This window comes from Phodopus roborovskii, unplaced genomic scaffold, assembly GCF_943737965.1.
Source record: "Phodopus roborovskii unplaced genomic scaffold, PHOROB, whole genome shotgun sequence".
Lineage (NCBI taxonomy): Eukaryota > Metazoa > Chordata > Mammalia > Rodentia > Cricetidae > Phodopus > Phodopus roborovskii.
The window spans coordinates 7,597,231-7,615,000 of NW_026126413.1; the positions used below are offsets into that span (position 1 = coordinate 7,597,231).

General features: G+C 39.7%; 1 protein-coding gene across 1 annotated transcript in view; it reads left to right on the forward strand.

Annotated features, from left to right (window-relative positions):
• Positions 1–17,770, forward strand: part of Ap3b1 (adaptor related protein complex 3 subunit beta 1) — a 198,252-nt gene that overhangs the window by 97,146 nt on the left and 83,336 nt on the right. The window contains exons 15-17 of the mRNA XM_051182988.1: positions 4,914–5,090; positions 14,851–15,037; positions 15,984–16,114. Of these exons, the coding sequence (XP_051038945.1) occupies positions 4,914–5,090; positions 14,851–15,037; positions 15,984–16,114 (495 nt within the window). The remainder of the gene's footprint in view (positions 1–4,913; positions 5,091–14,850; positions 15,038–15,983; positions 16,115–17,770) is intronic.

Genomic DNA, 17,770 nt, shown 5'->3' on the forward strand with positions numbered 1-17,770 from the left:
CTCTCTGTGTGTTTTGTAGTGCTGGGGCTTAACCCTGAGACCTCACAAATGCTGAGCAAGCATTCTAGCTCCCCCCCCCCCCCAGCTGTACCCCACTATTAAAACCATACTTTTAGGTCAATACAGACTTTCTATAAAATAAGCAAAAGAAATGGAGAGATGGATTAGCAGTTAACAGCACTTGCTGCTTTTCCAGAGGGCCAGAGTTCAGATCCCAGTATCCATGTTAGGTGGCTCACAGCCTCCTATAACTTCAGCTCCAGGGGTCTGACACCCTTTTCTTTCCTCCATGTATACCTGTGTATGTGGCATATACAAGCGTTATCCCCACACACACACACACACATGGACATGGATTTGTCCATAGGAAATTCCGAAAGGGGAGGTGGGGGCTGTGTGGGGTCAACAGGGTTACGGTGCTTGCTGCCATGATGACCTGAATTGAATCCCCAAGAGCCACGGGGTGGAAGGTGAGAACTGTCACCTGTAAATTGTCCTCTGACCTCTCAGATATTCCCTGTGGCAGCCTCCTCACTCCCCACTTGCCAAGTAAATACATACACAAGAAAATGATTACAAAGGAACAAAATGAAACAACACAAAAACCTAAGATGTGGAGTCAAGGTTGAAAGGAACTGTGATTTGAAAAGAAAAATTCAGTTCAACGAATGCGTGTGAGCCCTGGGCTTATAACAGCATTATAAACAGAACCCCCTTCTTGGTAAGGCAGAGAGGAAACTAACTCTGAAGCATAAATTATTATTGAAGTAACTAGAAGAAGGCTTCCTGCAGCTCTGCTGTGCAAACTTGATTTTGAGCAAGTAGAACTGATGATGAGCCCTAGGAGAGGAAAGTGACCTGCTTGAAGAAGACAGTTGCATTGCAGAATGCTGAAAATCTGAGAAGGGGTGTAGCAGATAGAAGCCCGAGTTGGAAAGAGGTAGACTCGGTCCTCAGAGCCTGTGTTTCCCAATCACATGAGAAATTCTCATAAGAACAGCAGGCAGGAGGATATGGAATCTGGATAATGCAGCTGTAGTTAGACCCGGCTCCTGGGAGCTGCTGACTGACTAAGGGAGAGGCAGAGCCTAAAACAGGACCTCCCCCAATTCTGTACTTTGATATCTGGGGTGATGTCCAATCGCAGCAATTTCAGGAGAAGCCAGCGTACAGTGTTGAACATGTTCACTGAGGGCCTAAGACACCCACTAGGGCAGCATCCTAGGCAAGTAGTACTTCTTGGGAGGAGGGATAAGAGAACTGAAACCCAGATCATTCAGTGGGGCTTAGTGTGGGACCAGGCAGAGGGAGCCTGCACCCTCCCTGAAAAGTCTGGCTCTTACAGAAACAGCAAGACACGGGAAGACGTTTGTGTGATGTGGTAGCAGAAAGGGACAGAATTGCATATTCCTTTTTTGAGCATATGAGACCCATGGAAGTGAAGTTAATGCTCCGCCATGAGATGTGATCTATGTTGGGAAGAGACATCCCCTTTCCCTATCCCTGCCTCCCTTCATCTCTTCTCAGTGGTCCAAGGGGAATCAGAGAGTTAGGTCCACACTTCCAGTCCTGGCACTACCCCTGATGGTCTATGGCATGTGGGCAACCTTTTACCCCTGCTGTTGTTCCAGTGTCCTTTTATTTCCAATGAGTTAATGGCAGAGTATATAGTATACTGCTGTTGTGGATGCCTAGCTGAGAAATTAGCTAGTTTTCAAAAGCCCTGTGACAAATTGTAGGAAGGAACCCTTTAGATGTTAGGCCTACCGATTTTAAAAAGGAGAGAATTGATAGATTTTGTCATATTAAGACCAATTCCATTGGTTATTTAGGGGGTAGCATAGTGGAAAATAAGATTAATGTTTACATTATTTTGCTTTTTGGGCTCAAAAGAGATAATGGCTGTAGTTGTGATCTTGTGTGTCCTGCTTGTGGCTGATTGTCATTTGACATGCCCTTCATTTGTAATGAGTACTGCATTTGCAGGAAAGTTGCTCCAGAATAAAATTCACACCTGAGGATTGCTCTACTAGTGGGCTTTGCGTCATGTTTTCTAGGGCAAGTGTCATGAAAGAACACTTGGGATGTTATTCTGGAAGGACAGTTGAGTAATTCTAAAGTGGCACATGGTGCACATTGGCCCAGATGCCTCACTGGGTGCTGCTCTTTCACAAGCCCCTCTCAGCACCCTGACACTTCATTATAATTCAGATCTAAATTTTAATGCATATTGAGTACAGATATGGACTCTTGGGATCTGATTGGCTGTTAGCATGTATTGTTTAGATGTCTACTGATTCTTCCTTTGATAAATTTAAATAAATAAAAATGATGATTTTTGTAGGATTTACTCTAGACTGCTGCCTAGTGCAATGGCTGTTGTTGAAACACAATAGCCTTTAAATTGAACTGCTTACAAAACAATCTGTAAAATCTTTCTAGATGTCTCTTTATAACTGTAGTGGTGGGGGAGGAATCATTTGTTTTTTGCAGGCAAGTTAATGGGTTAAAATGGCAGAGGCAACTACGTTCTCTTAGACGGCTTGAAGAGTGCACTTAACCACTTGCTCAGGGCATTTAGAGTGAAGAATCGGCACAGTCATTTACAGGCCAGTTGGTCTTTGAGAATATTGAAAAGCAGAGGTTCCTAAAAAGAGTATTGTACTATTTGACATGTGGTGTTTGTGTATATGTGTGTGTGTGGGGGGGGGATATATTACTAGTTGAATTTTAGTTAACTGTTCCTGTTTAGTATGTGGTTGAAAAAACTGGGGAACAAGACAATTGGTTTTTTATTTGTAGTTTTAGTTGCTAGAGAAGGGAAGCATTGAATTGGAAGATAATTAGTTTTCTAACTCTAGCCAGGTGAACAAAACAATGGCTTGCTTAGTTTGTTAAGGCTTTATTGTTTGTTTTTTTGATACAATCTCATGTAGCCCAAACTGGCTGGGATACCTGCCTGCTTCCTGCCTGCTGGGTGCTGGGACTCTTATCTTCTGACATTTTAATAAAATACCATTATTAAGAGTTATGTAATGTTTTTTTATTATTTCTTACTATAAAGAAGTTTTTATATTTTAAAATTGTTTGCTTAGGAATTTTATTTACTCAGTTCTAGAAAATTCCAAATGTTATCCCTCTTATTCTACCATTTTAACTTTTCTCATTGTTAGCATTGATTTATTAATTTTTAATTCTTTGAAATATTATTACTCTGAATGCTGAGAATACTAAAATACTGTTATTTTAATCTTAATATACTCATGAGTCTGAAATTTTTGAGACCTTCATTTTATGATTGTCTTTTTAATTGTAAAGGAAAATTATAGGTATGTTGCCAAAATATAACTAATTAAAATTGGACAATAATTGGGTTATGTTGTAGAACTCTGATTTCTAGGGTTGCAATATATAGTAAAATATTTAAGAAAAGTAAATCTAGCACAGCTGAACTCTGAGTTGCCTATATATTCTCATTTAGAAGTACTTCTCATTATGGAAAGCCACTTGAATTGCTCTATGCTGGAAACTTAATGCACCACTCAATTACTATTCTTTAGCCCAATTTAAAATAATAGATTGGGAGTAAGGTCTTAATGCAGTGTAACCTTTGGAACATTAGAAGTAACCTCTTTCTTTCCAGAAATCAGTGTACAGTAAGGGTATTAGTTTTATCACACTGCATGAATAGATTTGACATAGCCTTTAGGTCCTTTTACATTGCATAAGCAGACTGATTCCTCTCTTACTAAGTTCATTTTAAGCACGAATTAGAGTTGATGGTGTTACAATGTTAGGAAATGTAGACTTCTTATTTCCAAACATTGTTGATGACCTCTTATTGTGTTGATTCAGTTTAGGTATATTCATATTTTATATTATTATAAGACAAATATTTTTAATATGTCTGACATGGCTGGATGTATTTTTATTACATTCTTGCTTTCTTCCTTTGAAGTCAGACTGTGAGCATCTGTGAAGCTGTACCGGCAGCAGCAGAACTTTGTGGCCATGTAAAGGGGCTTCATAAAAGGCATGCTGTCTGTCCTTGTCAGGGTACCACTTATGGTAGCCATCAGATTTCTCACTTAGTATAAAAAGCATGTTTTCTAAGCTAGGTGAAAATGTTCACAGGAACTAATTTACATGCCCTCTCAAATTCCTTTTGGAATAAGGGGGGATACAAATAAGCAAATAGTAATAAAACTAATTTGCATACTCTAAAATGTTGGTCTTAATGGTTCTGATGGAAGGTTTCCAATTTGTAGCAAGGCAATGGATTTTAGGAAAACAAATTATATTGAAGTGTACTTTATTTAAAAATTATAATACTAAAGTACAGTACAGCCCACTTCTGCCATAGCAGCAGGAAATAGTGACAGGAACAAGCAAGAGCTGCACTCACCCTGATTTGGTCTGTTATTTGCTGGGCTCCAAAAGGACCCAGATTCTAGACAGGTAGTTCTTACTCTATTGATTCTTCCTGGGGCTTTTCTTTGAAAATCATCTTAAAATTTTCATGTATATATTTATGAACAGGGGCATTTTGCTTACATGTGTGCCTATGCACCTCATATGCACAGGCTTTGTACCTGTGGGGGCCAGAAGTGGCCATCGAATCCCCTGGGACTGGAGTTACAGCTGTCATGTGGGTGCCAGGACTCAAACTTGGGTCTTGTGTAAGAGCAGCCAGTGCTGATAACCAGTAAGCCAGCTTCAGCCCTGAGATCAGTTTTCCTGAGATTGCCTTTTTGTCTGTACTTGATAATTCAAGCAAACCTTAAAAGTGTCAGAACAGCTCTTACATACAGTGAGTGAATAGATAGAAATTTTTACAGTTCTAAGCCTTGTCTGTTGAGAAGTGTATGATTATCTATCCCATTTCTAATCATGTGATCTATTCCTCGTGTTAGGTTCCTGTGGCTAGAGCAAGCATTCTTTGGCTAATTGGAGAAAACTGTGAACGAGTTCCTAAAATTGCCCCTGATGTTCTGAGGAAAATGGCTAAAAGTTTCACCAATGAAGATGATCTGGTGAAGTTGCAGATTTTAAATCTTGGAGCAAAATTGTATTTAACCAATTCCAAGCAGGTAAGAGACTGACCCTTATTCATCCTGACAGGCGCTTTCCTTACTCTAACAAAGCCCCTGAAGCCTGTCCACATGCTATCCCTGTACTCAGCAGTACTGGACCCTGTTTGTATCGGGTCCTACGGTGGGAGTGCCAGCTCTCACTCTGGTCTGTCTAGTAGAGGGAAAAACAGACTCAGAAGAAGAGCTGTGGGACAGGTGCTGAGATGCAGGTGTGATGAGGGAGTGTTGAAGGATGTTTATGAAGGACGGATGCCTGAGAAGGGCCTGGAGTGGGTCAGTGTACAGTGTGCAGAACAGAGGAGGGAGAGGACAGGGCAGAGTTGTGAGCTCCTTGGAGAGTTGCGGAGTTTTGTAGAGATGTGTTTGTTAAAGTGTGTACTGTAATCTGGGTAGGTTGAGCCCATCACTAATGTGATGTTTAAGTAGGTAGGGCCTTTGATAGTTTTACATCAAGAGGGTAGAGTTCTTCCAAATGGCATCTGCTGGCTCACTCATCAGTTGTTTATTATTATTTTCCCACTGGTATTATTATTATACCTGACTGGAGCATTCTCTATTGGAAGTTCTAGAGTGTGATCAGGTGTGATCATGGTCTCTTTTCACTCAGGTGGCATTGTTTGCCTTCTTGGTTTTCTTTGAGCTAAATCTTTTTTGTAACAATTTTGGAATATAGTTTCTAAAGTATGCCATTGTAGATTGTAGAATGACTCTTCCAGATAACTGCTGTACACATTACTACTTATAGGTGAAAATACAATGGTTTTTTTGTTTGTTTGTTTGTTTTTCAAGACAGGCTTTCTCAGTATTGCTTTGGAGCCTGTTCTAGACTAGCTCTGCGAACCAGGCTGGCCTCAAACTCACAGAAATCCGCCTGCCTCTGCCTCTGCCTCTGCCTCTGCCTCTGCCTCTGCCTCTGCCTCTGCCTCTGCCTCTGCCTCTGCCTCTGCCTCTGCCTCTGCCTCTGCCTCTGCCTCTGCCTCTGCCTCTGCCTCTGCCTCTGCCTCTGCCTCTGCCTCTGCCTCTGCCTCTGCCTCTGCCTCTGCCTCTGCCTCTGCCTCTGCCTCTGCCTCTGCCTCTGCCTCTGCCTCTGCCTCTGCCTCTGCCTCTGCCTCTGCCTCTGCCTCTGCCTCTGCCTCTGCCTCTGCCTCTGCCTCTGCCTCTGCCTCTGCCTCTGCCTCTGCCTCTGCCTCTGCCTCTGCCTCTGCCTCTGCCTCTGCCTCTGCCTCTGCCTCTGCCTCTGCCTCTGCCTCTGCCTCTGCCTCTGCCTCTGCCTCTGCCTCTGCCTCTGCCTCCTGAGTACTGGGACTAAAGCTGAGTGCCACCAATGACTGGCTGAAAACACAACAATTTTTAAAAGTGATATTTCATATAGCTCATTGTTTTTAAATGATATAAAAATAGATGGTGTGACATGTGGAATTGTGTCCTGTTTCTAGTACTTCTCACTTTTTTTTTATTTTAAAAGGGAGATCCAGGAAAATTACTGAGTGAAAATTAGCACTAACAATTGGTTTTATGCGCCACGAGTTCAGCTGTATCTTCTAGTTACGTGGTTCATAACCCAGTGGATATTAGGTCGAGACAGAAGTGATTGTTTTGACTGAAACATAAAAGTACTTTTGCATGTATTTATTTTCGCCATTTAAAAACTGACTAGGTATGAGCAGATCCCTGCTTAGAGCTGGCTCTGCACAAAGTCCTATAATACTTATCTGTAGAGCTGAGCCCCTGGGATCTTGGACTCACTCAACCTTTCCAGAACTTTTACTGGATTACGAGCTTCTAGAGAATGTGTATGTCAGTTTTTATAAGGTATAGTACATTGCATTAATCTGTATACATAGAGAATAGTTGAAAAATAAATTTTGCTTCTTCTGAATGTAAACACTTGCTGCTAGGGAGGTGCCCCGTCAGTCAGATTCTTGCTGTACAGCATGAGGACCTGAGCCTTATGGCTTGAACTCCCTTAAAGATAAACATAAAAACCCTGGGTGTGGCAGTTCTGCTTGCAGTCCCAGCACCGGGGAGGCAGAGCCCATAGATGCTGGGCTAGCTGTTCACCCATCCTCGGCTAGTTGGTAAGCTCCAGGTCAGTTAGAGACACTACCTCCAGAAGACAAGGGGTGTTCCTGTGGAGGTGATATTGCTCAGTGGGTCCCAGTCTTCACCAAATTTGACAGCCTGCATTTGAGCCCCGAGAACCATGTGGTGGAGAGAGAGGACCAACTTTCACAAGTTGCTTTCCAACTTCCACCTCAGTATCATGGCAGACTTGTGCTTCACTCACTCATTCCCTCCTTTCCCCTCCCCCTTTCTCTGAATAAATAAATAATAAAAATTTATGATAACAAACAAAATTAAGGTATATGGCTCCTGAGAAAAGTACTCATGATTGGCCTGTAAACTCCACAAGTATATGATTGCTTATTGTCTATGCACATGCGCGCGCGCACACACACACACACACACACACACACACACACACACACACACACGCACACACACACACGCAGAAAGAGAGAGAGAGAGAAAGAGAGAAAGAGAGAGAGAGAAAGAGAGAGAGAGGGGGAGGAAGAGAATGAAAAGATTAATTTACCATCCTGCTTTAAGTTAGCACAGTGAACTCTGATTAGCATGGTCTTTCCAGAGACAACAGACAGGTACCAACAGGAAACTAGGGCACAAAACAAAAAGCGCAGCTGCCTGACCACTCCGTGAAGGGAGACCATGAAGATGCTGCAGCCTGGTGGACCTGTGGGAGCAGGGTTCAGAGCGATGGCCTCAGGTTTATGGTATGCCTGACGGCGGGCTGCATCAGGCACTGCACATGGTAACTATGGTAACCGCCTTCTGAAAGGAAAGGAGAGGACAGTATGCAAGCAAGCTATAGACATGATGGACTAAGGAAGAATTCCAGTGCTGAAAGTGGAAGAGCTTGGAGTCTGAACCAACTGTCCAGGCCTTTGGATGGCTCCTGATACAGACTTGTGCATGGGACATTAAAAACAGCTCCCTGAGAAGGAGAGAGCTGGCCTGACATTTGAATTGCAGCCAGGAAGTAGAGTGTACACATTGAAACCCATTGTTAACTGCGTGCTGAGACTAGCAAAAGCCCAGGACTAATTAAAGAATGCTGAGATGGTGTCTGTGATCCAGGTTTACTCTGTATCAGGAGATCCACAATGGTGTGCAGTGGTTTAATGGACTTCCAGTTTCAGTGTGGAAAGCTCAAAGAGTGCTAGACACAGAATTATTCATGATTTCACAGTAGCATAAATGCCACTGAGTTACAACCTTAACGTAGTGAATTTCATGTTTAACCTCAACTTAAAAAGAAAAGATTGGGAAAATGTGACCAGTTTTTAAGAAGGAAAAATACCCATAAAACCAAAGCTGGATTTACAGCTAAACATTTTGAAGCAACTGTTAGAAATGTGGTTAGTGATATAAAGAAAAGTATACTCATAATGATTGGAAATAAATCTCAGGAGAGAAATACAAGTTATTTTTAAAAATCAAGTAGAAGTCATAAAACTGGACTAGGTATTACACACTTATATCCTAGCACTGCAAAGGCAGATGAATTCTCTGGGTTTGAGGACATCCTCATCTACATAGTGAGCCTCAGGCCAGCCAGGTCTATAGAGCGAGGCCTTGTGTGCTCAGTGTGTGATGCTCTTGAGCTTCCTGTGTTTCTTTGTGCAGCGTGGTTTGACTAGTCTCCTGATGACTCTGCCCCACTGAAGGTGGTAGATAAGATGCTGTACTTTTTAGTAAGCTTGCTTGTCATAAGAGAGAGCTTATGCAAGACCCTTCCAGAACCAAACTTTATTCTCTTCTTTATCTTCTGATTCCCTCGTCTTCTCTCTCTGGACCCTTTCACTGAAGAATGACCTACTGGTCCAGGTCATCTATTTTGAGTGGTATGTATTCGTGTGTGTCTGTGTGTGTGTGTGGGGGGGGGACTAAGTATTGAACCCAGGGATATTGCAAGCATTCTACCATTTAGGTAGCATATATTCTACTGGAAGAATTATAAAGTGACTTCATTTGATATTTTAAAATCTGTCTCTTTATAGCTTGAATCTCTGTTACGGTTTTTTTTTTTTTTTCCTACTAAAATATGGTTTTGAATTTTTAAAAATATAAATTTAAGTAACCCAAACTTGTAACCCCAGGCTCTTTCAGGTGGAAGCTTACCCTTGGATCTTTGGAAACAATTTTTTTTCCTTGTTTAACAATTTCATATAGATGAATGTGGTTGCATTCACACATGTCCCCATCACATTTCCATCCTCTCCCTCTCCCTCTGCATCCCTCCTCTTTTTTTGGCAGCAGTTTTTAATCGGCTCTGTGTGATGACTACCTGTGTGTTATCAGTGCTGGGAGCACATGCGATTATAAACAGGACCTTTGAACCCCGCTGCACCATTTGCTTTCTGGCAAGTTACCATACCTGTCTCAGACAGTTTCCTCATTGGTTAGAATCAGAGTTAAAGAGATTAAGTCAGCATTATTATTATTTAGTGTATGTGTTTTTTAAAATTGTTTTGGTAGCTGGGTGTTGGTGATGCACATTTTTAATCCCAGCACTTGAGGGGTGTGGGGGAGAGGCAGGTGGATCTTTGTGAGTTTGAGGCCAGCCTGGTCTATAGAGCTCGTTCCAGGACAGGCTCCAAAGCAATACAGAGAAACCCTGTCTCAAAAACAAAACAAAACAAACAAACAAAAACAAAAACCGTTGTGGTAAACAAACCCATGCCATGTAACACATAGGAGTTATCAGGCAGATGGAGTAGAGTCAGTGCTCGAAATGCTTCAGAAATCACTGCATGTTTTTATATGAGAACCTAGTAAAAACCAAAGCACAGTTTACTATGTGTGGTTGTTTAGAAATCCGTAAAGATCACCAGGAGTACAGACTTGGTGAGCAAGTGTGTGCTGGTAGGTCATGCTCTCCCAAGTCATTTGAAACCAGAGGATAATGTATGGATCATGACTTGCAGCATGTGGATGGTAACATCTGTGGTCCATGCCTGAGTGTGTGCTTGGTGGGTATCTGGGCAGCCAAGTTTTTCTGGGTCCATTTTTCTCCTTTTACCCAGTATTTTCTGCAGAAGAAATCACGCACAAAATTCACATTATGCCCGAATTGCTCTGGATTATGTCAACCGAATTAGAGCAAGTACATATTTTCAAAACAAGCATTAGAGCAGAACTGACTGCACCTCCTGCAGGGTTGTGACCGTCCTGGCGCACAGTGGTGCTTAGCTCACGGTGGTTCACATTCCTAACCAACTGCTAGGCTTTTCTTAGAGGAAATGAGTTTTGCTTTGTTTTTATCATACGAGAGGCAGTTCAGCTACCAGTAATTATTTTCTTCTTCAAGAAGAAACCTCCTTATTTATACTCATTCTAAAGAAAAGTTTACTTGTTTACTAGTTAGTGGAGAACAATGTTAGATAAAAATATCCAGTGGACATCCTGTTGGAATGGTCATTGGGAAATGATGTCACTGTATGTGGAAAATGCTAAAGGCTTGTGACTTGTTACAGTTTCTGATGTCTGGAGTTCCTGGGATAAGGTGTGAAGACTCAGCATGGGTTTGGTTAAAATGCTTAATAGCAATTAAAAGTAAATAAAGGGTACCTCTAAGAAACATTTGTAATAATGTCTGATGTCTTAATTACAGAGTTAAATAGTAAGGCAGTGTTGTTCTCAGCCCTTGTCTTTATATATGGCGAGTTACAAACTCATGGAAAAGAGCATAACAGGAAAAACACACGCTTTGTATCTGTCTATCCTCAGGACCCAATCACTGTCAGCATTTGCTACATTTCTCCTTATAAAAATTGATATCTCTGACGCTTGAAACTCCTGTTCACATCTTTCTTCTTCCTTATTGGTGACCACTACTGTACTGTTGATATGTTTCATTCAGTCAAGCTTATTTTCATTATATGAGCATGCATTAATAAAATTGTATTGCCTTCTTATTCTATGTGTGCTCTACTTTATTGTAGTTTTGCAGCCTTTCACGTCATGTCTTAGAAATAGTGTTATGTACAGATGCGGTTCATTTACTTTTGGATATTCTGTGAGATACTCAGATTTCTACTCTGCTATTTAGAAAGTGAGCCCTTTTTACTCATTGGATGCGTTTTGATTCTCAGTGGAAACTGGGTGAATAGCACTGACATTTTTGGGGATCCCTCCTAAAGTGAGGAGCATGTTGCCTGATTTGAACCTGTTCAGAAATCCCTTGCTTTGCCCTTTGTTCTCATTTGACAAAAGTTTTGGTGCTATGACATCATTGCCTAGCTTTCATTTTTCTCTCCCCTTCACACCCCCAAACTGAGGAAATTAAGTAAATATGAATTCGAAAGGAAGGCCTGGACTAGGAGCGTAGTTCAATGACCCAGCACTTGCCAGGCATGTCTAAGACCCTCGACTCACTCCCTGGTTCTCCCTGCTTTGACAAAAACAAACAAGGAGATCTTACAGGAAACCTTCCAGATTGGCAGGAAAGTGGTTGTTGTCAAGTCACAGAAAAGAACCCTTTGGTCATGAAAGTACAGAGCAATAGAACTGCTTAGATTTGCCTGTATGTAGATTAAGAATTTTTGCAGTTTCCAAATGTATTTATCAATTTCTTGCCTTTAAAAAACAACGTGTCATACTCAATGCTGAATTCTGTATGTCTTTCTGTATTCCATGTAGTGATAGCATCTTAGGCTAGATTTATGGCTGTTAAATGACCTTGATTATTTTGCACTAACTTTTAAGGCACATTCATGTATCGTGTAATGACATTTTAGACATTGACAGGCCATGTGCACAGTGGTATATCCACTGGTCCCTGGTGATGCCGAGGCTGTGTGTGTTTGTGTGAGTGCACTCTGGCTGGCCCACAGCTGTGAGCATTCCTCGGGACATAGCTTTGTCATTAACGTGTAATTGTATTAGAAGAACTCAATTGTTTGAGTAAATATTTGCCACTTCATTACTTGTTAGAATATTCAGGTAAGGATATGGTGGTCATCTCTTAGATACTTTAAATAATAAATTCCTTAATTTTTGTAATACTTGCCCTCAAATTCCTTTTTCCTGTGTACCAGTCAGTATGAGGAGCATGTGATTGCTGTAAATAGTGTTTGGATAGTCTTAGCTGTTAGGTGGTAACAGTAACATTTTCTTAAATCTAAGCAGGAAAATTAAACTAAAACCAAAATTTAATAAAGTAGAGCAGAGGGTATTGAGTATTTCTGTTAGAGTCTACTTTTCTTATTTTATATAATTTTTAGTTTATATAATTTAGTAAACAGTGTTACTTAGTGTTTTGCACTGGAACCTTTGTGATATTAAAATGCCATGGTTGTTTACTTACATGTCATTCCCTTTCCCTGAGAAATCTGATTTATGATGATTGTCTCAGTGTCCTGTCCAGTTAAGATTTGTCCCAGTTTTAACTTTTATTAATGAAGCAGTGTCCTCAATGGCTATGTTATAGTAACACAAATAGATCATTCACCTCTGCTTTGAACCTCAGTTCTGCCATGGCCCTGTTCAGTGATGTGCCGTGGCCCATACTCTGTAACCCCAGTGCTAACAGGAGGGGAGGGGCCAGATCCTGGCCCTCCTTATCCAATCAGTTGATGCAATCCATGGGCTCTGAGTTCAGTGAGAGAGACCCTGTCTCAAAACATACAGTGGAATGCACAGAGGAAGACACCCAAGCTGATCTGTGGTCTATACATACACACACGCACACATACAAATGCATACAACACACACACACAAATACAAATATTATGGTATATAGAGAATACATTAAAAATACTAGCAATTTCATAATTTCTAATTATAAATTTCAATTTTGAAAAATATAAGACTTAAAGTAGATATTTTAAAAATGCATTCTCTAGAGAAATGCCAGTGTATTACTGCTAAAGACAAACAGTAAAGAAATCCATTACTGAAGTATGTGATGAATAATTATTCTACTTATTCTCGTTGCATAATATAAAAGGCATGCCTTTTATATTATGAAGATTTTTATTTTGAAAATACATTGTTCCAACTACGAGCTTTTTATTGAAAATACATTTTAATAGAACTGTTTTATAAGTCATGAATACATATTTTAACTGTTTTCAATGTAAATAATATCTGTTATATTTTAAAGGTTAAATTCTGCAAAACTTTCGGGGTTAAGGAATTAATAAGCAGAATGTATGACTACCAGTTTAAAAAGCTATATTAGTAGAATTCATCTCTTTTGTTGAGTTGAGTTGCACGTTCTCAGTCGCAGTGCTCAGAAGGACGTTAAACGTTAACTAGCTATGGATTTCCACTCTGATTTGAGGCGAGTAATGGTTACATGAGTTCACAGCTCTCTGCTCCAGGTAGTCACACTTCAGTGTGCCACACCCTGTGTTAGCTGATGCATTTCTCATCTGCCAGGTATTGGCTAGTTGTCATTCCTTTAAACAGGAATCAGTCTGAACTTACAGATGAAGTAACGTGAACAGCATTTGTTGGTAACTAGATTCAGGAAAGATCTACAAGCATTTTATAACTCTTCCTTAACAAACCTATATCATTGCTTTTAAACACCTTGCTTCTGAAAGAAGTCTGCTCCCTCTCCCAGGCAGTCACCTCAACTGGTTATTATTTTAAGAGGTGCACCACCTCTGTTCCTCATCTCTGACGTATCGTTCTAGCATTGTCTTTGCGTCTCCCTATTGTGACTGATTCTATTTTTATCTGTTTCTAGTGTGTGTAAAATGTTCTAATGTAAATGATTTACTATTCTTTTGTTATTTTTTCCCCGATTTTGTAAATCCTTTTTAACTTGTATTCACAATCATACACATGTAGCCTTCTAAATTAAAATTGCATTTTCATTTACAAACACTGTAGTTTAAAATACAAACCTATTTTGTTACATTCCAATTTTGGTTTAATTATTATTAAAATCATCTCAATATATGTTAATGTAGTGCATTCAGAAGTTGACTTAGCAAGCCTGATTACAGTGTAAAAGCTTACGTAAATAAATAAATGACCAATATTACTAGAGGCTATAAGCAGCATGGCGGAAAAATGGAAGAACTCTTTTATCCTAGTTTTTAGAGGGCATCAGCAGCTTGCTTTTATGAAAAAGTAACAGCTAAATGCACTGCAAATAATTTGCAGTAATCCAGTTCAGTGATTCATGTGTCTGCTTTAATGGATCATAATTCAGGGTAAAGTAACCGAGTGCAGTCAGAGTGCAGACACTGCTTATGCCAGGGACAGTATCTCTTCATAAAGCACACCTCAGGAGAAGCGGTTTGCCAGCCCCTAACACTCTCTGATGTTTTGATGTCCTGCATATTTTTCCGATTAAGTTTTGAGTGCCATGTTTTTAGTTGTATTTCCACATTCATTATTCTCACGTAGACCCTTCAGCGGGTTTGCCATATATGATTATTTTTTTAATGATGCCTTTCTTTCCACTTCAGCAGTTTAATAATCTAGCACATGGCTGCTTCTCGGTGCTCAGCATTCACCTCCCCAGCACAGAAGAGGACATGTGCGTTGGCTTCAGAATTCCATTTGCCATGTTAGAAAGGCATATTCCCCACGGAGCGACATTTGTTTGACATAACCATTCATTTTTATTACGTCTTTAAATATGTTTATCCAGAGTTATCAATAATCATAAATAACCGTATTTTCAACTTGTTCTGGCTTTTTTTTTTTTTTCGAACAGACAAAATTGCTTACCCAGTACATATTAAATCTCGGCAAGTATGATCAAAACTACGACATCAGAGACCGCACAAGATTTATTAGGCAGCTTATTGTTCCGAATGAGAAGAGTGGAGCTTTAAGTAAATATGCCAAAAAAATCTTCCTAGCACAGAAGCCTGCACCCCTGCTCGAGTCTCCCTTTAAAGGTATATCAGACTGCATAGCTGTAAAGCATGTTATCTAAAAGTGTGTCAATGTGTGATGTGCTTCAAATTTATCTCCTAGAAAAATACATGACTTCCATGTCGATATATGAGAATCGTTGCTTGCATTCATTCATCTGTTCAGGGCAAAGGTTTATTTTTATTTTTGGTGAAGTTTGTATTTCTGTAGTCCTGTTTGCCTAAATAATTTCTTTCCTCTGGTTTTTATTCTCTTTAGGCAGTTTAACTGATTCAGTAGTAAAGTAGCTATTTTGCTCTTGTATGACACAGGCTTTATTTCTGCTTTAAATACTTTTGTTTTTTGAGGGTTAAGTCACCTTAATGGTAAGTTACTAGTTAAATATGTATGTATATTTATGTTGACATCTCTATGAGAAATTATTTCATACAAATATCTTTTTTAATTTATGTTCATTTTTCAAGGAAGAAACTTATATTTCCCCCCCCCCCAGCTTTTAAAAAAGGCACTAATTAAGTATCAGTTAAGTAGTTATAATAACGAAATCACGTGGTTGTGTAGCTTGGTTTTCACATGGTTTCTTATTTAATTGTGGTAAAACAGTAAGTCTAACTCAGTTTGGTAGAAAAACTATTGAAATTCTCAATGTGTTTGTGCTAAGACATGTATATGGATTGTTTAACTGCGCTGTCATTCCTAATATTCACAGTAAAGTAATTTTTAGAGAAGCTACATTTCAGAGCAACACCTCCAAACACACTGACTGATTAGCTTTTTATTGACCATTATGGTGGAGATTATTGTAATCTATGGGCTGAGATCAGTTTTCTGACCTATGAAGAGCTTCCTGGTTTGTATTTATTCCTTGACATTTGTGGTAATATGCCAATTACCTTGAGTTCGATTATGATTGTTACCTGTTATATACAGCTCATATTGTTTATTTTCTATTTTTTCCATTTTTAATAGATAGGGATCATTTCCAGCTTGGCACCTTATCTCATACTCTCAACATTAAAGCGTCTGGGTACCTGGAATTATCTAATTGGCCAGAGGTGGCGCCTGACCCATCGGTTCGCAATGTAGAAGTAATAGAGTCAGTAAGTTGACCTTTCTGAGATTAATTTTGTTCTTGCAATGAGAGCTTCTGAGATAACTCTCATTTTATATAAAAGCATTTTGGGCTGAAAACTGAACGCTGTTTGAGTGATTCTGAATGTAATGTGTTAGCTATACCTTTCCTTATAGGAAGTAAATATTGTGGGTTTTCTTGCTGTGTGCGTGTGCTGTTCTTTGCTTCAAGGAAATAGAGAATTGACTTCTCTGCATCAGTGCCAGCCACATTTGTGCGATTGCATTTGTAGCTGTGTAGATTCAATTTCTAAGGTATTTAGTTTCAATGGATGGAGCCTTTTCTACTTTGTTAGAGATTCGTAAGCTTCCTGTCAGTGTTTTTACAAATAATTTTTGCTGTTCTTTTCCAGAAAAGAAAACCTTGTACAAAATGTACTGGGTTTTCTTTTGAGCCCTGTTTTAACTGGAGCTTAAAGTAAGTGGGGAGCATTGTATACCAAAGTTGACCTTGACAAGGTCACGCTTTAAAAATGAATAATATACTGTTTGTACATTATTTTTTTTAAAAAAATGCTATCATACTTTTTCTGACTCTTTCCTTAAAGATAATAGCTATTAGGTTTAAATAGTTGGTCCTCTGTACTAATATTACCTGTTTATTATTTTATAAATAAGTGTGATAAAGGACATTTTGCTTATACTTAGAAATTATGTGGCATATTTATATTGTTTTTTAAGGTAGGATTAATTTAAATTGAGAATTACATGATGGATGTTTTTCTGATATAAATGGCACAGGTAACTAGAATTCATATAATCAGAGTTCTTTACCATTAACTCCTGTTGGAAAGTTAGTCAGCCTCACTGTTCTCTTCTACATGCAAAGGAAGGATTCATTATTTTCTAAACATAGTCCCTTTAATGAGCATAGCCATGCGATATGATTCCCCTGAGAAGCACCTTTCTTTTGAGCATAAACCTTACATTGGCTTTGGAGCATGCGCAGTAGCAGATGATTAATAATATCTCAGTTCAGAGTCTCGTGGTAGATGTTTGACAAACATCTTGTTTAAAATGCATAATGATATTATTATTATTATTATTATTATTATTATTATTATTATTTGGTTTGCTGAGACAGAGTTTCTTTGTGTAGCACTGGCTATTCTGGAACTCACTTTGTAGACCAGGCTGGCCTCGGAGATCTGCCTACCTCTGCCTCCCAAGTGTTGGGATTAAAGGTGTGCGTGCCAACAGGCCTGGCTCAGTATTTCCGTTTCATAGGTGAAGAAACCAAGGTTTCGAGAGCCTAATTATTGCAAGCTCCCATAGGTCCTGCAGACTGGAATTGTACTCCATGTCTGCGATCTGCTGTGCATACTTGCCTTTGTGCTCGAGGTGAGGATGCCTGAGTTTGTTTGAAGATCTGTGTTGTTTTGTGCTTGGTGCCATCATTTCCACATTTTAACAAACTGTATTCAAAGCTGGCCAAGAAAAAAATCTAGAAGTTATAAAAGCTGGGCCTTGGAAGATGGCGCAGTTGACGAGGACCTGGGTTTGGTTCCCAGCACCTACAGAAAACCCACCTGTGCCGGTGCCCATCTGTAAACCCGACCCTGATAAGGTGGAGACATGAGGGTTGCTGACATCCTCTGCTCCATATGCTGCTCCATATCAGGCTC